This window comes from Stegostoma tigrinum, chromosome 33 (genome assembly GCF_030684315.1).
Source record: "Stegostoma tigrinum isolate sSteTig4 chromosome 33, sSteTig4.hap1, whole genome shotgun sequence".
Taxonomy (NCBI): Eukaryota; Metazoa; Chordata; class Chondrichthyes; order Orectolobiformes; family Stegostomatidae; genus Stegostoma; species Stegostoma tigrinum.
The window spans coordinates 25,742,701-25,767,262 of NC_081386.1; the positions used below are offsets into that span (position 1 = coordinate 25,742,701).

General features: G+C 41.1%; 1 protein-coding gene across 6 annotated transcripts in view; it reads right to left on the bottom strand.

The window, feature by feature from the left end:
* Positions 1–24,562, bottom strand: part of LOC125467215 (monoacylglycerol lipase ABHD2-like) — a 106,243-nt gene that overhangs the window by 67,870 nt on the left and 13,811 nt on the right. For 5 of the 6 annotated variants that reach the window (XM_059639337.1, XM_059639339.1, XM_059639338.1 and 2 more), the window contains 2 exons: positions 21,392–21,461; positions 16,860–17,068 (listed from right to left, as the gene is read on the bottom strand). In XM_059639337.1, the coding sequence (XP_059495320.1) occupies positions 16,860–17,062 (203 nt within the window). In that variant the 5' untranslated portion in view covers positions 17,063–17,068; positions 21,392–21,461. The remainder of the gene's footprint in view (positions 1–16,859; positions 17,069–21,391; positions 21,462–24,562) is intronic. The other variant, XM_059639342.1, reaches the window with a different exon arrangement.

Consider the following 24,562-nt stretch of genomic DNA (forward strand, 5'->3'; position numbering starts at 1 on the left):
GACAACACAAGCAGGTCTGAGGCTAGGAATACTGCAGACAGTAACTCACCTCATGCCCCACAAACTGTCTACTGGCTACAAGGTACAAACTTAGGAGTGTTATGGAATACTCCCTACTTACCTGACTGAGTGCTGCCCCAACAACATTCAAAAAGCATGACAAAACAGCCAGCTTGATGGTAACATCCAGAAAAGTACACTCCCTCCACCACCAACCCTAATTAGCAGCAGCATCTACAAGATGCACAGTAGCAATACACTAAGTGCTCTTCAGCCACACATTCCAAACTCAACAGTTTCTGCCAAGAAACACAAGGGTAGCAAACACCTGGGATCACCACCACTGGCAAGTACCTCTCCAAATAACTCACCACCCTGACTTGGAAATATATTGACATTCTTTCACTGCTGTTGGGTCAATATCCTCAAATCCCATCCCTGAGGGCATTGTGGGTCGACCTACAGGACATGGACTGCAGCAGTTCAAGGAGGCAGCTCACAACCACCCGCTCACGGACAACTAGGGATAGGCAATAAATGCTGGATAGCCAGCAACACCCACATCCTGTGAATGAATTTTTAAAAAGCAACTTGGTCCAATTACATCTTAATGAAATGATCTATTTGCCTGATCCAAAAGGCATTGATTGAGAAAATACTGTTGACAACAATACAGAAACCCACCCTCCTCTTCAGAAATCTACTTGATCCAAAAATAGTAGGCTGATACAACCTCAGCTTACCTGCCTCGAGAACAGAACTTCAGTCCACAACCCTTAACAGTCTCCAAGAATATTAGGCAGAATTATGTGCTCAAATTGCAGACTGGATCATGACCACATCAATCCAATACAGATACAGACCAACTTATGTTAAAGAAACTTTTTTTTTCCCTGCTGGAGCACAATGTTAGATTTTTGACTTGCAAGGATTCGTGACAGAAGACAGGCAAGTACACGGTTAAGGCCACAATCAGATTGGGTCTGTTAATCAGAGGCCATAAGCATGGTGACATGCTAGGCCCAATGTCCTATTCCTCTTCTTATTTCATTGGATCTTACAAACAAGAGACAATAAACCCAAGGGACTACACCGAGTATTGATTCAGGTTATACTGAAACTCAAAAATGATACACATCTCACATGTGCTTCAGTTATTCTCTACATAAAAACATTATACACAAACGTTGCCCCATTGAAACCATTACATCATTCACAAACTGATTCCACAGCATTTTCAGTTAGTGGCTTCTGAAAAATAAAATACAGAAAGTAAAGAGAAGCAACATAGCAGCTAATTTGGCATCCAAATTGAAATCAATGAGCAACTGTGAAAATTAACAAATGTATTGAAATGTTCAAATTAAAGTTTTGATGGTGGTTCAATGCGTATCAGACAATGTAGCAAGCTACATATTCAAGAGTCCACCGCTCACCTGTGCCGAATTAGCTAATCTCAGCCAGGACAGCATATGGAGTACACTTTTTCTTTTGGGGATATTAACAGAAGAAAGAAAAAAAACAAACATTGTGCCATGTTTAAATAGACAGCAGCTGGTATAACTAAAATGGAAAACATAATAACCTATGACGTTCTATGCTATTCAATGTATTTTACTGATGATATAAACATTTCGAAAAATGCTCTCAAGCCACCATTTTAGAAGCAAATATTTATATAATACTCTAGTGCAGTACAAACAAAGTAACTGTGCACACAAAGGTTCACTGAGCTACTGACATCAATGCAAATAGTAGCTGGCTGCAAGAGAGAAAAATCAATGGGAGGTGGCAACACCTCTCGAAAGGCAGACTTGCATTGTGATTGTGCCTTTCATGTGCTCTGGACACCAAAACTGCTGCCATCCCAAAGTAACCTTTTGAAGTAAAGGCAAATAAAAAAGGTTCCACTAACAGCAAATTAGATAAATTACTAGTTAAACTATGTCAGCTGAGACATATGCTGCCTAGGACATGGAAGGATTTCACTGAAATATTAAACTAGATTTGTGTGCTCAAATCTATAGCAAATGCAAAGCTGAGTCAGCTACATAACAATCCAATCCAATTCAACACTGGGCAGTTTGCTTCGTCATTAATGCAGTGTCTCCAGCCTGCAGCCAAGATAACAGCAGATAAGAAAGGAGTTACTGTACTGTTCTTAGATCAGTGAACATAATATTTCTGGTCAAAATTCAAAACATCTGAACCCCATGCACAAATGGTCTCATACAATACTCAAGAGGTCTTACTGGCTAGCTAGTTGAATCAAACACTATTACTATTGTACTGCAGGAGGTTAATCATTCTTCTGAATTTAAAGCCTGGTTGAAAAAAGAAGATTCAAGAATCTCTCAGAAGTATTTCACTGAAGCAAGCTGCAACATTAGTTTTCAGAAACTAACCCAAATCTAAACATTCCCTTCAAAATAAAAACTCAGTGGCATAGGACTTTGCATTCAAAGCAAAAAGCATTATAAAACATCATAATTCTTTTAAGAAAGCAGAGATTGAAGTTCCTGAGCTAAGACATGCAAGCTGAATTCATCTAACATATCCCGTCTACCAAAGCCTCTCCTGTCAGGCCAACATGATCCAAATTTATTTGGTAAAGGTTAAATACACACCAATGCTATCCTCAACATATCCGGTTTTTAAAATAGCCAATTGTTTGGTTTAATCCCCCCATGGTCTTGTTTTTCTCTATTTGTGAGCTTTTGCACCCCGACAACACTTCAACAGCTCTCGTCTCTTGTGCATTTTCCACAGCCTTTACTTCATCAGAAGTAATGACTTTCAATTTTTCAGCTCTATTCTCTGGATTCCCCATCTCTACCTTTGCAAATTTAAAAATTTAATTAAAATTCATTTTGCAAAATTCTTAAAATTGCTTAGACTTGGAGATATTTCTAGAAAGAGCTTAAAAAGCACAAGTTAGTGAAACAAATAAACTCAATAAAAGAGCAATTATCAGAAAATGATAGAGCATGAATTGCAACAATAATTTGCCACATTAAGTTCCGTATGCAAGTTTTCTGTGAGACAACTGTGTTAAGTGAAGGCTGGGTACTTCGGCAAAGGAAGGGAACAGCATTAGAAACTTAGATAATAGGAACTGCAGATGCTGGAGAATCCAAAGATAATAAAATGGGAGGCTGGATGAACACAGCAGGCCAAGCAGCATCCCAGGAGCACAAAAGCTGACGTTTCGGGCCTAGACCCTTCATCAGAGAGGGGGATGGGGTGAGGGTTCTGGAATAAATAGGGAGAGAGAGGGGGAGGCGGACCAAAGATAGAGAGAAAAGAAGATAGGTGGAGAGAGTGTAGGTGGGGAGGTAGGGAGGGGATAGGTCAGTCCAGGGAAGACGGACAGGTCAAGGAGGTGGGATGAGGTTAGTAGGTAGATGGGGGTGCGGCTTGGGGTGGGAGGAAGGGATGGGTGAGAGGAAGAACAGATAGGTCCCAGGCCCCAAGATGACATTCCACATTAAGCAGAGGTTCACCTGCACATCTGCCAATGTGGTATACTGCATCCACTGTACCCGGTGTGGCTTCCTCTACATTGGGGAAACCAAGCGGAGGCTTGGAGACCGCTTTGCAGAACACCTCCACTCAGTTCGCAACAAACAACTGCACCTCCCAGTCGCAAACCATTTCCATTTCCACTCCACCTCCCATTCTTTAGATGACATGTCCATCACGGGCCTCCTGCAGTGCCACAGTGATGCCACCCGAAGGCTGCAGGAACAGCAACTCATGTTCCGCCTGGGAACCCTGCAGCCTAATGGTATCAATGTGGACTTCGCCAGTTTCAAAATCTCCCCTTCCCCCAACTGCATCCCTAAACCAGCCCAGTTCGTCCCCTCCCCCCACTGCACCATACAACCAGCCCAGCTCTTCCCCTCCACCCACTGCATCCCAAAACCAGTCCAGCCTGTGTCTGCCTCCCTAACCTGTTCTTCCTCTCACCCATCCCTTCCTCCCACCCCAAGCCGCACCCCCATCTACCTACTAACCTCATCCCACCTCCTTGACCTGTCAGTCTTCCCTGGACTGACCTATCCACTCCCTACCTCCCCACCTATACTCTCTCCACCTATCATCTTTTCTCTCCATCTTTGGTCCGCCTCCCCCTCTCTCCCTATTTATTCCAGAACCCTCACCCCATCCCCCTCTCTGATGAAGGGTCTAGGCCCGAAAAGTCAGCTTTTGTGCTCCTGGGATGCTGCTTGGCCTGCTGTGTTCATCCAGCCTCACATTTTATTATCTAGCATTAGAAACTTACTTGAGTCTAGGATTCTCACATTCTGCATACAAAATCTCGCAGTATTCCATTTACTCTGCAGTATTGCCTGTGATAACAGCATCAATATTAAAATCTTCCTCGGGAGGGACTTAAGGGTAAACACTAAATTTGACTGTTGTGCAATAATTTTCAGGTTTAAAGCCAATACACAGTTTTACAGCTCATGCTGAATAGCTTTCACATTGCTCCATCAGAATAAACATTTGGAAGATTACAAGAAACCATGAGAAAGGTCCTTGCGTCATGAAAACACAACTTGATAAAGTACGGGTCAGATTAGTAAAACTCCTGTGTCAGTCAGAAGAATGAGAATGAGCACAAACAGGACTATTACACCAGTGCCATGTTGAGTGTGCTGCTCTGTTAAAGTAAGCTTCAGATGAGACGCTGAGCTGATGACCCTGCTGAGTGGAGGACTACCTGGTGCTATGCAAAAAAAAGTTTGTGCTGTGGCTGGCATAACTCCACAAAGCAACTCCCCAAGAGCAACAAATCATCCATCCAATTGCATGTTAAGCAATCTTGCTATGCACGAAAGAGCTTGAGCATTTGCTGCCAAGTGCTTCATTTTGTTCAGTTAATAATCCAAAAGGGCCACAAGCCCTAGTTTAAGTAGACAATTAGTAAAATATTTCAGTTTCCCATCTCAATTTAAGGGAAGTTTCTAAAAGAGTACCTTCAATTGTCTTTTTTTTGGTGAGTAATTTTGTCTTTGCCTCTACAAGGCACACTTAAAACACAAATAATAAATTTTAAATCAGAGATAATGGGAACTGCAGATGCTGGAGAATCCAAGATAACAAAATGTGAAGCTGGATGAACACAGCAGGCCAAGCAGCATCTCAAGAGCACAAAAGCTGACGTTTCGGGGGGGGGGGGAAAGAGGGGGAAGAATGGGGAGAGGGTTCTGGAATATATGGGGGGGGGGGGGGGGGCGGCAGACCAAAGATGGAGAGAAAGAGATGGAATTTTAGAATTCCCAATTCCTTCGCCTCCGCCGCATCTGCTCCCACAAGGAGCCATTCCACTCCCGCACATCCCAGATGTCCATGTTCTTCAAGGACCGCAACTTTCCCCCCACAGTGGTCGAGAACGCCCTTGACTGCGTCTCCCGCATTTCCTGCAACACATCCCTCACACCTCGCCCCCACCACAACCGCCCAAAAGAGGATCCCCCTCATTCTCACATACCACCCCACCAACCTCCAGATACAACGCATCATCCTCCGACACTTCCGCCATCTACAATCCAACCCGACCAACCAAGACATCTTTCCATCCCCACCCTTGTCTGCCTTCCGGAGAGACCACTCTCTCCGGGACTCGCTTGTCTGCTCCACAGTCCCCTCCAACCCCACCACACCTGGCACCTTCCCCTGCAACCGCGGGAAGTGCTACACTTGCCCTCACACCACCTCCCTCACTCCCATCCCAGGCCCCAAGATGACTTTCCATATTAAGCGGTCGTTCACCTGCACATCTGCCAGTGTGGTATACTGTATCCACTGTAGCCAGCGTGGCTTCCTCTACGTTGGGGAAAACCAAGCAGAGGCTTGGGGACCGCTTTGCAGAATACCTCCGCTCAGTTCGCAACTGCAACTCCCAGTCGTGAACCATTTTAACTTCCCCTCCCATTCCTTAGACGACATGTCCATCATGGGCCTCCAGGAGTGCCACAATGATGCCATCCGAAGGTTGCAGGAACAGCAACTCATATTCCACTTGGGAACTCTGCAGCCCAATGGTATCAATGTGGACTTCACAAGCTTCAAAATCTCCCCTTCCCCCACTGCATCCCAAAACCAGCCCAGCTTGTCCCCGCCTCCCTAACCTGTTCTTCCTATCACCTATCCCCTCCTCCCACCTCAAGCTGCATCTCCATTTCCCACCTACTAACCTCATCCCGCCTCCATGACCTGCCCGTCCTCCCTGGACTGACCTATCCCCTCCCTACCTACACTCTCCTCTCCACCTATCTTGTTTTCTCTCCATCTTCGGTCCTCCTCCCCCTATTTATTTCAGAACCCGCTCCCCAGCCCCCTCTCTGATGAAGGGTCTAGGCCCAAAACATCAGCTTGAGCTCCTGAGATGCTGCTTGGCCTGCTGTATTCATCCAGCTTCACACTTTGTTATAATAAAATTTAAAACTGTGTACATTTTAAAACCCATCCAAGATTAAACCTATGATGATCTAATTGACAAGAAAAATGATAGAAACAGATAACACCAATGTGAGAACTTGCATCACAACAGAGACAACAGGCCAAGTGGATTACTTTGATACCAACATTTCAGAATTAGAGATCAGACATAAAATTGAGTAAAATGTAATTCGGAATTCAATTCACAGCTTAACATTGTAAAAGAAAAGGTCGACTGCTGAATACAAAAGAGATACAAAGTCTGAGTGTCACAAATCTGAAATAGAAATTGACAATGCTGGTCAGAGAAAGACAATTTCTCCTGCTGCTTATGTACAATTTTTATATGTTTTCACTTCGATCTATAAATAGAGCATATTCAATACGGAAAAATCCGAATTATGGATGAGAGTTTGCTCGCTGAGCTGGAAGGTTAGTTTTCAGACGTTTCGTCACCATGCTAGGTAACATCAGTGAGCCTCCGACGAAGCGCTAGTGTTACGTCCCGCTTTCTATTTATCTGTTTAGGTTTCCTTGGGTCGGTGATGTCATTTCCTGTTCTTTCTCAGAGGATGGTGGATTGGCTCCAAATCAATGTGTTTATTGATGGAGTTCCAGTTGGAATGCCATGCTTCTAGGAATTCTCGTGCGTGTCTCTGTTTGGCTTGTCCTAGGATGGATGTGTTGTCCCAAGCAAACACATCCAGAACCTCAAACTGAGCTACAAATCTTCTCAAAACTCGCTAAAATCCTAATTATATATTTGGATGCACCAAAACGTCAATGATCCTCAAAATATAAAACCAGACTCTGGAGTTCCTTGCACAGACATGAATCATTACAATACTGAACTCTGCCCTGGAGCACAGTTGAAATGCTTAATCACTTATGATATAACAGGATTCTACAAACAGGCAGTCAACCGTGGTTACTGAGTCAGAGTCATACAGCATGGAAACAGACCCTTTGGTCCAACCAGTCCGTACCAAAATAATCCCAAACTAAACTAGTTCCATCTGCACGAGTTGGGACCATATCCCTCCAAACAATTCTTATCCATGTACTTAACCGGAGTGTCTTTTAAAAGTTGTAACTGTACCTGCATCCACCACTTCCTCTGGAAGTTCATTCCACAAACGAACCACACTATGTTAAAAAAAAATTGTCCCCAATGTCGTGTTAAAAATCTTCCTCTTCTCACCTCAAAAATATGCCCCCCAGTCTTGAAATCTCCCACACTAGACAAAACACACCTGCCATTCACCTTATCTACACCCCTCATGATTTTATAAACCTCAATAAAAGGTCACCCCGAACCTCCTATGGTCCAGTGAAAAAGGTGTCAGCCAATCCAGCCTCTCCTTATAAATTCAAACCCTCTATTCCTGGCCACATCCTGGTAAATCTCTTCTGATAATATCCTCCCTTGTATAGGGCAACCAGAACTTAACAGTACTCCAGAAGAGGCCTCACCAATGTCCTGTACAACTTCAATATGATGTCCTAACTTCAATATGCAAAGATTCAAGCAGTGAAGGCATGCATGCCAAGGTTAACTGGACCCTTAGCCATGTCTGACGCATCATCGGCACTTCTTCCTTACCCCTTTTCTTCCCTCCCACAACAATAGGGTCCCCATTCCTCACTTACCACCCAACCAGCCTCCACATTCAAAAGATTGTAAACCACAACCAAACATGTCCTTATTGCAGAGGTGGTAGTGCTAGACATCTAAAAATACAAACTTGGATAAATCCTCAAGGCCTGATCAGATGCATCCTAGTACTCTGTGGAAAGTGGGAGAAGTGATTGCTGGGCCCTTGCTCAGATATTTGAATCAATAGGCACAGGTAAGCTGCCGGAAGACTTCGAGATTGTATAGCATGGTGCCACGCTTTAAGAAAGGTGGTAAGGAAAAGCCAGGGAACTACAGACCTGTGAGTCTGATATTAGCGGTGGGCAAGTTGTTAGAAGTGATCCCGAGGGACAGGATTTACAAATATTGGGAAGGCACGGACTGATTAGGGATAATCAACATGACTTTATTGATGAAAGTGTGTCTCACTAACTTGATTGAGTTTTTGGAAGAAGTATCAAAAAGAGGACTGATGAGGGCAGAGTGGGGGATATGATCCAAATGGACTTCAGTAAGGCATTCGACAAAGTTCCTCCTGATAGACTGGTTAGCAAAGTTAGATCACATGGAATACAGGGAGAACTAGCTACTTGGATGCAGAACTGGTCTGACTGTAGAACACAGAGGGTGTGGTGGAGAATTGCTTTTCAGGTTGGACCAGCGGTATGCCACAATGATTGGTGCTGGGTCCAGTGCTTTTTGTAATTTATATAAATTATCTGGATGTGAACACAGGAAGTATGGTTGGTAAGTTTTCAGATGACACCAAAATTGGAGGTGTAGTGGACAGTGACAAAGGTTACCTCAGTACAATGGGACCTTGATCAGATCAGTCAATGGGTTGAGGAGTGGCAGGGAGTTAATTTAAATAAACGTGAGGCTAATCAAGACAGGACTTACATACTTAAATGGTAACGTCCTGGGCACTGTTGCCAAACACAAACCTTGGAGTGCAGGTTCATAGTTCCTTGAAAGTGGGGTCCTAGGTGAACTGGAAAGTGAAGAAGGCATTTAGTATGCTTGCCTTTATTGGTCAGTGCGTCGAGTATAGGGGTTGGAAGGACATGCTGTGGCTGTCCAGGGCATTGGTTCAGCCACTTTTGGAATGCTGTGTGCAAGTCCGGTCTCCCAGCTATAGGGAAGAGACTGTGAAGCTTGAAAGGGTTCAGAAAAGGCTTACAATGATGTTGCCAGGGCTGGAGGGTTTGAGTTATAGGGAGAGGCTGAATAGGCTGTGGTTATTTTCCCTGAAGCACTGGAGACTGAGGGATGAACCTTATAGAGTTAACAAAGTCAGGAGATGCACAAATAGGGTCAACACACAAGCATACATGAACACCAACTAGCCACAAAAAGACATGACCAGTACTCACTGTCTCCATTCACACGGATAAGGAGAACCACCAGTTTGATTGGGACAACATCAGGATCCTCGGGCAGGCCAAACAGAAACAAACACGGGAATTTCTAGAGGTTTGCTTTTCCACCAAGAAAGCCATAAATAAATATGTATAATTAGACCCTATACATATACCACTGCGAAGAAAGATCTGAAATGAGGTAACCAATTCCAACAGACCCCAGAGTTTAAATAACATGCAGGAAAACACAACAGCGCTTAAATCGAAGGTTGCACTGATGATGTTACCCAGCAAGGTAATGAAAAATATGCGAACTAACGAACCAGCTCGGCAAGTGAACCAACCACAGCATCCACAACCCGAGCTACAAATCTACTCAAAAACTTTAAGACAAGGTCTTTTCCCCAGGGTAGGGGAGTCCAAAACTAGGCGGCATGGGTGTAAGGCAAGAGGACGAAGAATTAAAAGGGACCTATGGGGCAATTTTTCATGCAGAACGTGGTGTGTATATGGAACAAAGTGGAGGAGGCTGGAACAATTACAACATTTAAGAGTCATCTGGATGGGTTCATGAATGGCAAGTGTTTAAGTGGGATATGGGGAAAACGCTGACATTAATTTAGGATATCTGGTCAGCATGCATGAGTAGGACTGAAGGGTCTGTTTCCATGCTGTACAGCTCTGACTCTTATATTTCCCTCCACTCCTTTGTTAGCATTTTGCAAGGACCATACCCTCACAAATACCATCATCCACTCCCAACACCAATTTATACCCACTGGCACCTTCTCACACAATTGTAGGTGTAGCATCTCCTCCCCACCTACATAGCTTCCAGGCAAAGCAGCAATTTACTTGCACCTCATTCAATATAGTTTACCTGACTCACTGTCCTGAGTGAGGTCTCCTCTACACTAGGGAAACAAAATGCAGGCTGGGTGACGACTTTGCAGGACAGCTATGTTCAATCTGTAAAACTGATCGAGCTTCCAGTTGCCTGCCACTTCAACACACCGCTGTGATCCCAAACTATCACATCTGTTTTAGGCCTGCTGCAATGTTCCAGTAAGCCTCAGCAGAAGCTCAAAGAACAACATCTCAATTTCCACTTGTTGATACTGGCTGTTGGATCTCCAAGTTAAAGCCTGATTCTGTTCTTCCATGGTTTTTACCACCACCACGACCACCACCAACACCCCCTCCAACACACAAAAAATCCTCGTTTGCCTACATGTCTCTCCCAGGCTTCATCTCCACCTCCAATCCCCCCCAACCTAATCTTCAGCATAAATGCCACTTTTCTCTAATTACCATCAGTTCTGATAGTCACCATACTCAAAGCATTAACTCTGCTTTGACCAACAGCTCCCGCCAAATCTGAAATGAGACACCGCAATTTTTTTGAAGCCTTCTCCACTTAAATAATAGTGTCTTATTTCTGCCAAAGTGCATGACCTTTCATTCGTTTACATTAAACTCCATCTTTGAAGTTTTGCCACTCACTCAACCTATCTACAGGTTTCCTGACCTCACCAAAACATGCTCTCTCACTTATTTTTGTGTTAGCACGGATTACCTGCAATAAGGTGTGCTCCTCCTCCCATGTCAAAACAACAGCTCATTCCTTAATTATGAAATATAATGGAAAAAAGGAACAGCAGTAAACAAGAGACAGTACAGATGAAAGCAGTGGTACTCAATTAATACATCTGAAAGAAAAAACTACTCACTGTAAAACTATGAAAATAGACTGTTTGTTTATTTCTTTTGACATGGCAAATCAACAGTAAAATTGAAAGGTTGTGGTGTGCAAAGAATATGACAGAGTTCTGCTTGGTTTGAAAATTTGTAGGAAATTCTGCAAATAGCACAATACTGTAATATTTAGCAGTGTACATTTCCAGTAACAAATAAATATCACAAATTATAATCAAATCTACATGATTGAAAAAACACAATTTTATTTTAAAAAAACTTTATTCACGGAACATTGGTGTTGCTGGCTTAACCAGCATTTACTGCCTGTTCCCAAATGCCCAGAAGGCAGTTAAGAGTCAAACCTATCACAATGGGTCTCAGTCACATGTAGGGAAGACCAGGTAAAGACAGCAGTTACCTTCCCTAAAGAACACCAACTTGTAATTTAGTTTATTTTATCAGCTAGAGGGCTGCTATTCTCCAGATCAGTAGGGGCAGTCACGAAGGGGAGACGGCAGACTGGAGTTTGTATTGAACTATGGAACGCGATAAGTAGCTGTGAAAGACAGAATAATTCTTCTTCTCCAAATCATACACTTGGTTTTCTTTAGCAATTTCCTATTTCTTCAGCATTTACTGTTGCATATCTCCTCGTGGGCACATGGGACATCTTTCCTGCTGTGGTCAACATTCCGGATGCACCAAAAACACAGACTGCAGTGGTTGAACAAGGCAGCTGACCACTTCCTGTGCAATTAGGGAAATTACTTGAGAGCAATTTATGCTAGCATTAATATTGAAGTACATGAATGAATAAAATTAGCATTACAAAAATAATAGTGGGCCCAATTTTTAAATCTGTATAAGTGAATAAGTTTTGTCCAAGTCAAAATTTCACTTACTACCTCACTAGTATGTAGGGATACGAGCCAAAACAGGCTATTTTTTTCTATGAAGAGAAGACCTTCTCCTATTTACACATTTTGTGTACCAACTGTAGAATTATGAACAAGGCAGTCCTGTGACATGCTATCACTGAACTCTAATTATCTGGCACAGCTTTGAAGTATTAGCACAAAAATTTAGAAAAGGTGGCAAGTAAAGATGGATCACTTTCACTGGTTACAGAAGTGAAAAGGAATTTCTCTCAGAAAATTGCAAGTAACACATTTTATATACATATAGAATATACATTGAGTCAGATGCAATAGCATTGACGTTGAAATAAGATTCTCAATTTGCTTCATACAAAAAAAACTTGAGGAACTTAAAGGATTTTTCTCGGATCAACAATGGCAAATAAATGCCTAATTATAGTGAGAAAGGTCAAAACCTTTACGCATATAGTTCAAATTGAATCTAAATACAAGTAGAACAGAAGGATTTAGCAAGGAAATCACTTGTTGAGTCTGATGAAATTCCAGACCTCATTTAGGTAATTGACCACGTTTTATAGATGAACAGATGTGCCTTGTTTTGACTAAGTCCATTTTTTTAAAAAGAAAACTGATGTTTAACAGAGGAGGTGCATTATTTTGGATGAAATTTGAGAATGTATTTATAGGATTTGAAAGTACTGGGTTTGAATTAACTAAAAAGTGCTTTGTATTTGTCCATAGCAAACAATGGCGCTGTTAGCTAAACACAAGCAATGCTGTAACACACAAATATACAACTGAGAATACCTCACAATGATTTTAGTACATGCACGATGTGTTATACTATGGTTCAACTCCTAAGAGAACAAGTAATTGAGCTTGACTAGGGGAAATAGTTCTCACAATTTTCCCCGCACAAAAAAAATTGTTCCACGGTATGACCCATCATCTGAGAGGCATTTATATTAAAAATAAACTTACCTACAGCCAAGAGGCAGAGCTGCGCTAATAAACCTGTTCACCTCCCAACACACCTTATTATCAACATGCTAGTGTTCATTATAGAGCCAATGTTGAATGAATTCAGTACAGCAGGAGATTGTCTTGTAAACCATCTGGTTTAGATTTGTTCACATTTTTTCAAATATTCAAATTTTAATTCAGTTTTCTTTCAATTTTTTTTAAAAAGAGAAGTTTTTTTTTAAAAAGCACCAAAGGTTTCCCTCCATCCAATGGTTATAAGTTTTAGTCTCACAATAATAATCCAGATTAATTGAATCCAAGAAGTGTACTTGTACAAATCCAAAGAACAGAATTTGTACTGTTTCTTCAAAATGAATGTTGGCGGTACTACAATGACATTTTGAATATTGAAGAATAAATTATCTGCTTTATGATTTCTTAAAGCAGCATTTAGTCAAATTACAGCCATTTTTATTTTTAATAACAAATCAGCTGAAGGACTTGAAGAAAGCATTTTTCAGTTAAGTTTATATAGAAAATAAAACCACAAGAAAATGTTCCAAAATGATTTCAGAAGCCAGAGGCTATTTTCATCAGGCTATTGGAATTCTTTGTAAAGGAAAACAGATATCAATGGATTTTTCACTTGGATTTTCTTAAATGTTGTGTCTCAAGCAGATAAAGAAAATGTACAAGAAACTAAATCCAAACTAATTTAGTCAGGTTCAAATTTGTTTAAGAAAAAAAAAATGGCACAAGAAATGGTTATTAAAAGGTAGCAATGAACGAAGGAGGCTCTGTCTAATCTCAATAGCCCATTTTAGATTATTAAAAGGTGCTTGCTTTCATGAATATAAGTGGTACGAGTCAGAAAAGCTCCTCCAGGCCGCAAGACACCATGGCCCTCCCTCCTTCTTCTTATCTGCCGCAACTTAATAACTAACATTTCAAACTCAACTTCCAAATCAACTAGTTCACGTTACTTTAATCTGTGCTTTTTAAATGCCAGATGTACCATCTTAGCTGCTGTATAATCAAACTTCTGATTTGGCAGAATTGTGAATAAGCTAAGACTGCCTCCCTGAACATGGATGCAAATTCATCAATTCACAACAAAAATAAAGTAGGGTGCTCAAGACTTGCAGAGTTAATACTGGTCTCTTAGTATCCAAATTAAAATAAACTAAATGTTAAAGTAACTTTTAGTAAACTATCTTCTGAAAAATAAAGTTACATCCTCAAAACTTGATTTTGTTCACTGTTATTTCCTCAGAACAATCTCAGTTGACTGGGAGACTAAACAGTATAGAAAAAATACTGTATCAGCTTCCCTTTCTGCACAACATTAAGAAAGCACTGAAGCATTTTACAGAAGTTATCAAAATTAAGCCAGCTAATGAATGACTGGTCCCATCAACAATTTATACGAAAGGTTGTAAAATTAAGAGTTGCAAAAAAAAAATGAAAAATACATTAGGATCATAAGAAATAGGAACAGGAGTAGGCCATTTAACCCCTTGAGCCTGCTCCACTGTTCAACAGGATCATTGCTGATCCATCATTCCTCAAGTTCACTTACTTGTCCTTTCTCCATAACTTTGGATTCTCCCTACTGATCAAGAATCTACTTCAGCCTTAAATATACACAAGGAGCGCCAAAGACACTCAACCCTCAGTGAAGAAAGTTCTATCTCAGATTTAAATTGGTATTTCTTTATTCTGACATTATGCCTCTGGTCCTAGACCATCCCATGAGGAGAAAGATTGTATCATTTACTCCTTCAAGCCCCTCAAGAATCCTGTATGTTTCAATAAGGTCACCTCCCGTTCTTCTAAACTCCACAGTAGCAGCCGAAACAGTACAGCCTTTCATAAAGCAATCCTTCCATACCAAGCAGCAACCTTTTCTGGTAGGTTATGTTTGCAAATTGGACACAAAATTGGCTTAAGGGCAGGACAGAGAGCGGTAGAGGAGGGTTGTTTAATCAGACTAGAGACCTGTTACCACTGGTGATTCACATGGTCTATACTGGGTTCACTTTTCATTGTCATTGACATAAACGATTTATGAGGATATAGAAGGCATGGTTGTTAAGGCTGCTGAAAGCACCAAAATTGAATGGTACAGTGGACAGTAAAAAAAGGTTATCTAAGATTACAAAGAGGTCTAGATAAATTGGGGCAGGAGGCAGAGTGGCAGATGGAGTTTAATTCCAATAAACGTGGGGTATTGCATTTTGGTAAAAAACAAATAAATGTGGGACTTATACAATTAAAATTACAGCCTTGGGCAGTGTTGTAGAACATAGAGACCTAGGGATTTAGGTACCTAATTCTCTTAAGTTTGCATCACACATAAACAGGGTGGATTAAAAAAAGGTGTTTAGTACACTTGCTTTCTTTGCTCAAACCTTTGAGTCTAGGAGTTGGGGCATCATGCTGAGGTTGTGCAGGACACTGATGGGGCCTCTTCTGGAGTACAGTGTGTAGTTCTGGTCACCCTATTACAGCAATGATCTTATTGAGCTTGAGAGAGTGTTCAGAAAAATATTTACCAGCATGTTGCCAGGAACAGAGGGTTTGAGTTAGAAAGAGAGGCTGCATAGGCTGGAACTTTTTCCACTGGAGTGCAGGGAGCCGAGGGGTGGCCTTATGGATGTTTATAAAATCATGAGGGGTATAGATAAAGTGAGTGCCAACTGCCTTCTCCTAGGGTCAGGGATTTCAAGACTAGCAGGCACTTCTTTAAAAGCACGTGGAGGGAAAGATTTTAAAAAAGACATGAGGGTCAATTTTTGTTTGCATAGAGTGTGGTTTGTATGTGGATTGAACTGTTAGTGGTGGATGCGGATACAGTTACAACGTTTGAGACATTCGACTAAGTACACAAGAAGTGTTTGGGCCAAGCAGACGGGACTACTTTAGTTCAGGATTACGATCAGCAAGGACTTGTTGGACCGAAGGGCGTGTTTCTGTGCTGTATGATTCTAACTGCCTCCAATGAAATGATTCCTCAAATAAAGGGGTTCAAAACTTTACAGAGTACTCCAGGAACACACTCACCAGCACATGAGAAATAATTTTACAAAACACATGAACTCCATAATTGAAACTACTGCCTATCAACTTTTGTGGGCAAAGCTTCCACAAAAATTTAAAGCCCTGAAGTGATTGATAATTTAATGCTAAATCATAAGTTTTGGAAAACCTTAGCAGGTCTGGCAGCATCAATGGAGAGAGACAGAGTTAACTTTTCAAGCCCAATGACTTTTCTTTCGATGTATAAGAAAAAAATGCATCCAAGAGTTTTCAAAATGGCATTTTACATTATTAATCTAATTCAAAATGCACATAACATTAGATCTACAAGAAGCAGATGCTACACTGTATCACGTATGTTGAGAACAACACACGAACTGGAGTCATACAATGTGAATTAAGACGCAATTATGTAAAGAGGTTTAACAATCAACTTGACTGAAAAGCTAAATGATTCACTTCTAACAATTCTTCCCAACACTGAAGCAATAAACAATTTCTTTCAGCAAAAATGTTAGAAAGTCTCAATGGGTAAAAAGAATAGTTCTGATGCAATATTAACATTCTTTGCCTTTCTGCAGATGTTGGCTGGCGTTCTCACTAACAACCATACCTTCTGTTTTTGTTTCATTCCTACATAGCCATTATTTTACATTTTGTTACAACTATAAATCGACAGTGAAGCAAACTGAAAGATCAAATGATTTCTTTGAAACAGAATTCAATAATATTCATTGTTCCGCCATTTTAGTCAAGAAATATACATTGCATGGCTATCCTCAATGGATACACCTCTTTTGTATCCAATAACTGCTGGAAAGCGAATGGTTTACTTACTCTTTGGTCAGCAGTGGGCATGACTTCAGCAAGAATCGAGAGAGTGCATTATCCTGGAAAGTCAGCTCTGGAGGAGCAGTTGGACTCTTAAGATTAAGACATCTTACAATGATGTAGAGTACTGCAGCGACTGCAGCCAGCTTCATCCCGTCAAACATTGCTGGCATTTCAGGAGCAATCCTTAAATTCTCCGAGTCTGCCATTCTTGCCTACAAGTATTTTAAAAAGATAGAGTTGGTTAAGTATAAATGTCATTCAAATGAGTTAATTGCTGAAGTGGTCTTGAGGCTTTAACTACAATCAAAATTTCCCAACTCAAATCAGCTCACTTGATTTCGAAACAGCCATAGAAATTTGAAGAGAGTTGGTGGAAATGCAGAGAAGAAGCTTTAGACTAATTGTGATGTCAAGAATGGAAGAGGAGAGGGGTTAGGGAAGCACAAAAACAGATCTACAATGACTTCAGACGAATATGTTCATACTCCATTACACAAACAGTATGTCCTGTTGTAAAAGATTGCACATGCAAAGCCAGTGTAACGGATAGAGAGAGAGAGAGAGAGAGAGAGAGAGAGAGAGAGAGAGAGAGAGAGAGAGAGAGAGAGAGAGAGAGAGAGAGAGAGAGAAGGGAAGGTGGCCAGAAGAAGTCAAATACATTAGTGCAAAAACAAACCAAGCCCTTGATTTGGTATCTACCTTCAGCAGAAATGCCAAGGAGATTATCCATCTAGGCTTCCTCCCAAAGTCCCCAGCTTCACAGGTGCTAGTCTTCAACCAATTCACTTCCCTCCATGTGATATCAAGAAAAGACTGAAGACACATACTGCAAAGGTACTGGACCCTAACAATGCTTTGCCAATATTACCAAAGATTTGCGCTATGGAAATAGCCATGCACTTAGCCAGCCTATTCCCGTTCAGTTATAACACTAGCAACTAACTGACAAGGTGCAAAATTGTCAGAGTATGTCCCATACACAAAAGCTGGGCAAACCCAACCCAGCCCAGCCAATTATTTGCATGTCTACTCTCAAATCATCTGCAAGCTAACAAAAAAGGTCACTGACACTATAAAGAGGCAATTGCAAAGGAGTCATCTAATCACTACTGCTCACTTTGGATAACGCCAGCGCCACTCAACTCCTGACCTCATTACAGCCTTGGCCCAAACATGGACAGAAGAGCACAACACCAGAGAAGTAAGTGACCAGTCTTTAGATAAAGATAGCATTTGACCTAGTAGAGTATCAAGAAGTTCCAGCAAATAGGAATAAATGAGAATCAGGCAAAAAAGTCTACAATGGTTGGAGAAGTTTCCAGTACAAATGAAGAGAGAGTTAGAGTTAGAGTCTATGGTAGAGTTAGAGTCATACATCATGGAAACAGACCCTTTGGTCCAACTCTTCTGCGCCCAACATCCCAATCTACTTTGTCCCATTTGCCAACATTTGGCCCATATCCCTCCAAACCCTTCCAACTCACATACCTAAACAAATGTCATACTTGTACACCACTTCCTCTGGCAGCTCATTCCATACACACACCACCCTCTGCATGAAAATACCACCTCTCAGGTTCTTTTTAAATCTTTCCCTCTGACCTTAAACCGATGCTTGCTAGATTACGCCCTAGGAAAAAGGCCTTGGCTATTCTATCCATGCCACTCATGATTTTATAAATCTCTATAAAAGGTCACCCCTCAGTCTCTGATGCTCCAGGGAGAAAAGCCTCAGCCTATTAGCCTCTCCCAACAGCTCAAACTCTCCAGCAACACCCTTGTCAATCATTTCTGCACCCTCTCAAGTTTAAACAACATCCTGCCTATAGAAGAACAATCATCTCAGTTCCAGGCCATCATTACAGGAGTTCCTCAGATTAGACATTTCTAAGTAACCTGTTCAGAGATATTATTACACACCTCTGGAGCAGGTGAGTCTAGGCCCCTTGGCCCAGAAGTGGGAGCATTATCACTACACCACAAAGGCCTGGAGTTCCTCAGTGTACTATCCCAGGCTCAATTACGTTCATCTGCTTCCTCAATACCCTCTCCTCCATCATAATGTCAGAAGTGGAGATGTGCAATCATTGAAGAGTGTTCAACACCATTTGCAACATCTCAAATGCGATGTAGTCCGAGTTGATATGCAGCAAGATCTGAACAATATCCAGGTTTGGGTGATAAGTGGCAAGTAATATTCACATCATACAAATGTCGGAAAATAACCATCTCCAACAAAGGAAAATTTAACCATTATTGAAATTCAATTGAATTTCACCAGTGAGTCGCCCACTATCAATATCCTAGAGATTACCCACCGACCAGAAATCAAACTAGAATAGTCACATACAAACTGTATCTACCAACGTGGGTTGGACGCTAGGAATTATGTAGTAAGGAACTGAATTGCTGGCTCCCAAAGCCTGTCCACTATCTACAAGTGGAGAGTGATGGAATACCACCAACTTGTCTGGATGGATGCAGCTCCAAAATTAGTGAAGAATCTTGACACCATCTAGGACAAAGCAGATTGCTTGAGTGGTAAGCCCACGACCTTCAACATTCAGTTCTTTCCCTACTAATGCACAGTGAAAGCAGTTTAACAACTCAACAAGACTCCTTTGAGAACATGTTGTAACCTGTGATTTCTACAGGTTAGAAGGACAAAGACAACAGGTGCATGGATCAGAGATAGTAAGAACTGCCAATGCTATAGTCAGAGTTAAATGTGGGGCTGGAGGAACACAGCAGGCTAGGCAGCAGAGAAGGAAAGTTGATGTTTCAGGTCAGGGCCCCTTCTTCAGAAACAGGGTTTGATACTGGGAAGGAGATAGAAGAAGGGTCTGAACCAAAAAAACATCAACTTTCCTGCTCCTCTGATGCTGCCTGGCCCATAGTTTCTCTAGCTCCACACTGTTATCAGATACACAGAAATACCACCATTTGCAAGTTTCCCTCAAGACATGTATCAGCCTGGAGCTCCGTGACCAATGGTGTGTCGCAGGGATCTGTTCTGGGACCTCTGCAGTTTGTGATCTTTATAAATAACTTGGACGAGGAAGTGGAAGGGTGGGTTAGTAAGTTTGCTGATGACACAAAGTTGGAGGAGATGTGGGTGCTGTAGAGGGCTGTTGTAGGTTGCAATGGGACATTGATAGAATGCTGAGCCGGGCAAAGAAGCGGCAGATGGAATTCAACCCAGAAAAATCTGAAGTGATTCATTTGGGAAAGTTGAATTTGACTGCAGAATACAGAGTTAATGGCGGGATTCTCAGCAGTGTGGAGGAACAGAGGGATCTTGGGCTCCACGTCCATAGATCCCTCAAGTTGCGACCCAAGTTGACAGGGCTGTAAAGGTGGTCTATGGCGTGTTAGCTTTCACTGGAAGGGAATTGAGTTTAAGAGTTGTGAGGCTATGCCACAGCTCTATAAAACTCTGGTTAGACCACACTTGGAATATTGTGTTCCGTTCTGGTCACCTCACTATAGGAAAGACGTGGAAACTTTAGACGAGGTGCAGAGGAGATTTACCAGGATGCTGCCTGAACTGGAGGGTAGGTGTTATGGAGGAAAGATTGAAGGATCTAAGGCTTTTTTCATTGGAATGAAGAAGGATGAGAGGTGACTTGATAGAGGTTTACAAGATGATGAGAGGCATAGATAGAGTAGATAACCAGAGACAGTTTCCCCAGGGCAGAAATGACTTTTATGAGGGGGCGTAATTTTACAGTTATTGGAGGGAGGTATAGGGGAGATGTCAGAGGTAGGTTCTTCACACAGAGTGGTGGGCACGTGGAATGCGCTGCCGGCAGTTGCTGTGGAGTTAGATACTTTACAGACTCTTAAACGACTTGGATAGACACTCTGAGGATAGTAAAATGTAGGGCATGCAGGGTAGATTGATCTCAGAAGGGTAATAGGTAAGCACAAGGCCATGGGCCGAAGGGCCTACACTGTGCTATTCTATCCTTACTTAGAACTATTACTGTTTCTTTACTGTTGTTGATTCAAATCTTAGAACTCACCCTCCCCCAAAGCAGCACAGAGTTATTACATCCTCCAAGAACTGCAGTGGTTCCAACCAGCAGCTCACTAGCACCTTGGTCAGGGCAATCAAGGATGGGCAATAAATACAGGGCTAGCCAGCACAATCCCATCAACTTGAACAAGTAAACAAAAAAAAAACAACAGTAAAATTACTGATCCAATGGTAATTAAAAGATGGCATAAACCACCTTTTGCTCACATACCTTTATGTGATAGATTGATGTGGAAGATTTTGAACTTTCATCCAATTTGGAATTCTCAAACCAGCATCTCAATTTCCCTCCCTGCACGATGGGCTTTGTCCCTTCACCCGATTTCGAAGTGTTTTGCAAAATAATAGGAACGGTTCCAAGTAGACCCATGTCCACTTGTGGGAGAATTTCAAGAATGGGTTAATTTTAAAACCAGTTTTAAAAAAATAATTCAGACAATCCCCTTCCACATTCAGTATAAATGCAAGAGGAAATTAAGGATGGACCAGAACTTACGAATTACGTTATTCACTCTTGTAAGACACTTCAGTTCCGGTAACAAGGTTCAGTTCTTGGACTTCAAAGCCTAAAACCAAATGAAAACATTACTGGAAATCTAAAAAAACACAAATGTATGCTAACTGTACAAAATTCTAACAGGGCTAAAAATATCCTGTGAATTACTGAATCAGAACAAAATACCCTGACCCATTTTAAATCTTAAACAACGGCTGTGGTTCAGCTTCAGGTTTAAATTAACTTAATTTGCAGTTTAATGTCTTTTGTCCTTGTGACTACATTCCTATTGACTGCACAGTAACTGTTTTTGAAATATCAAAACTGCTGTAAGCCCTCTTACTATCCATGGCTTAAAAAGTTCAGGCCTAAACCAGAATTTGCTATACAAATACTCTTGGCAAGTAGTATAATTTTGTTCGAGAAAAATGTCCCAAGATAGTTTAAAGTTCAGGTCACATTAAAGTGGCAAGGGTATGGTAGGAATTGATTGAAAGCACTATTGAAAAAGGCAGGAATTAAAAAGGAAGATTTGCATAGTGCGGTGAAACAAGATCAAAAGAAGCAGTTGCATAATTTGGAGGCAAAGTGCTTAAAAACTTGTTATTGACCGTATACCAGAAAGAACAAAGCACATGTCTAAGATGGAATTTGTCAGTTCAAAGGACTGGAAGAGTTGCAACACTACAGCAGTGTTGGATGTTGTAAGCAAATTTGAAAAAAGGCTTGACACAATATTTATTCCTTCTGCAAAAATAACTTATTTACCCAGCTTAGCTAACAAACACCTCACAAAACCAACAAAAATTCAAAAATCCCAACACACTTTAGGTAAACTTTAAAATATCAACATGGCTTTTACACACTCCTTTCTATTGACGCAGTCATCATTTAGAGCAGCCTGCCTCATCCGTGAAACAACTTGACAGCATTGATGGACACAGTTAAACGTGATTCACATGTTTGCTGATTTTGAGAATAAACCCATGTTATTTGACCAGCTCTACAGTCAGGCTATAAAACGTACAAATAGAAATAAGATCAACTAATTTTTAAGAAGTAAAAGTCGATAATAAATCTGCTGAATGTCAACTGTAATCCAGGAAGGAAGGAAGACGGAATGCAAAGTATGTTGCACGCAGATCTAGTTTCTTCTTAAAATGTGTTCATTTCTCAAAAGAAAATACATGAGTGTGGGAGGACAGAAGTAAATGAAATAGGATATCATACTCAAATTTCTAAAAGCAGATTTTTGACATACTCAACACCAGCTTTTGAATGTCAGCAGATAGACTAGTCTCAATTTCCTGATTTCTTAAGGGAAGTTTCTTCTTGAAAATTAAATAGTTTCCACCAACATCAGCTGCTTTGTCATAACTATTCAAGCCACTGTCACCTCATCCTCAGGATAGCCAATTTTATGAGGTAGAACTCTGACCTTGAGCCTTTGTATTTGTATTTAAAGCACACACAGGTAGGGATGTTTATTAGAGGATTCAAAAATCTTATTTTCCAATTTCTAACTTTCTGGCACATTTAGAAAATAACAGTTAGATAGAATAAAGCAAGAAAACTTTGTCGAGTGAGATTTAAAATATTGTAAAGAATTGCAACAGTTTAGTTCAAGAGGCACACTGAATATAACAGAACCATAAAAATTAGAGAACAGAAAATGCCGTGCAGCCCTTACCTTCCATGCTAACATTTTAATTGGAGAAACATGATAGATGATACAACACGGCCAGACGCACTAGTCACCCTACCGTACATCAGGGACAAGTCAGAGATAACCACAAGACGACTCATACTCCTAGATATCAGGGTAGCCCACAAACAAACAACCACCCTGCGACAGCTACTGATGAATCTAAGAGACTTCATACCCACACTAATATGATATATAAAATACCATACAAGGACTGTAAGAAACATTAAATAGGCCAAACTAGAAGAAAACTGACGATGAGGATATACAAACACCAAATAGCCAAGAGACATGACCAATTCTCACTGGTCTCAATACACACAGACAAAGGAGGACACAAATTCAACTGGGACAACACATCTATAATGGCACAAGCCCAACAGAGACATGCCTGGGAATTCCTGGAGGCCTGGCATTCCAACTGGAATTTGAGCAAAACACACAGTGAACTGGGCCCAATATACAAACGGCTGAAGATAATACCAACCAGCCCAGCAAACCGAGGCAAGTAAATAACAAGCAGAATGGAACACCAATGCTTCAAATGTGCACAGACAACGTTGCTCAGCAGGGGGACGAAACATGGGTAAACACCCCGGCTTGGTGAGCAAGTCTGCAACCTCATCCACGACCCAAGGTACAAATCTTCTCAAAAACTGATATAAAAATCTCATGCACACATATCCTTTAAATTCTTCCCCCCCCCCCCACCATTTACTAAAAATACAGTAATTCATACTAATAAACCTAACCCAAATACAATAGCCTAATAGCCAATGCAGATAAACACTGCGTGATTCAGACTGCCTTGTGTGAAAATATTTCATTCAACTTTCTCCTTCATTGTTATCATAATTATCAACCCACATTCTTACCCATTTGTCAAACAGACCAACCAAACTTACACATCTACCATTTCAAAATCCTTCACTAACTTTGAAATCTTTCTGATAAAATCTTTTTTTTGTTGTTCTAAATTAATTGCTCTCAATCAGAATCTTAAAACAGCAATATATTAAAGTATTTAAGACCATAAGATGCAGGAATAAAAGTAAGCCATTCAGCGAGATCGTGGCTGATTTGACAATCCTTAATTCCATTTTCCCTATGACCCTCAATTCCCTTACTGATTAAAAATATGTCTACCTCAGCCTTGAATACAGTTAATGATCCAGCCTCAGCAGTATAGAATTCCATACATTCATTACCCTTGGACAGAAGAAACTGTGCCTCATCTCAATCTTAAATGTGTGACTCCTGATTCTGAGTTTATAAACTTCTCACAAAGGAAAACATCCGTTTTGATTCTCTCTCTCTTAAAACTGCCCTAAGAATCTTTTGTTTCAATAAAGTCATGTCTCATTCTTCTCAATTTCAATGAGTACAGACCCAACCTACTCAAACTCTCCTCGTAACAAGTCCCTCCATACCTGGTATTAGCCTAGTTAATCTTCCCCGAATGGCCT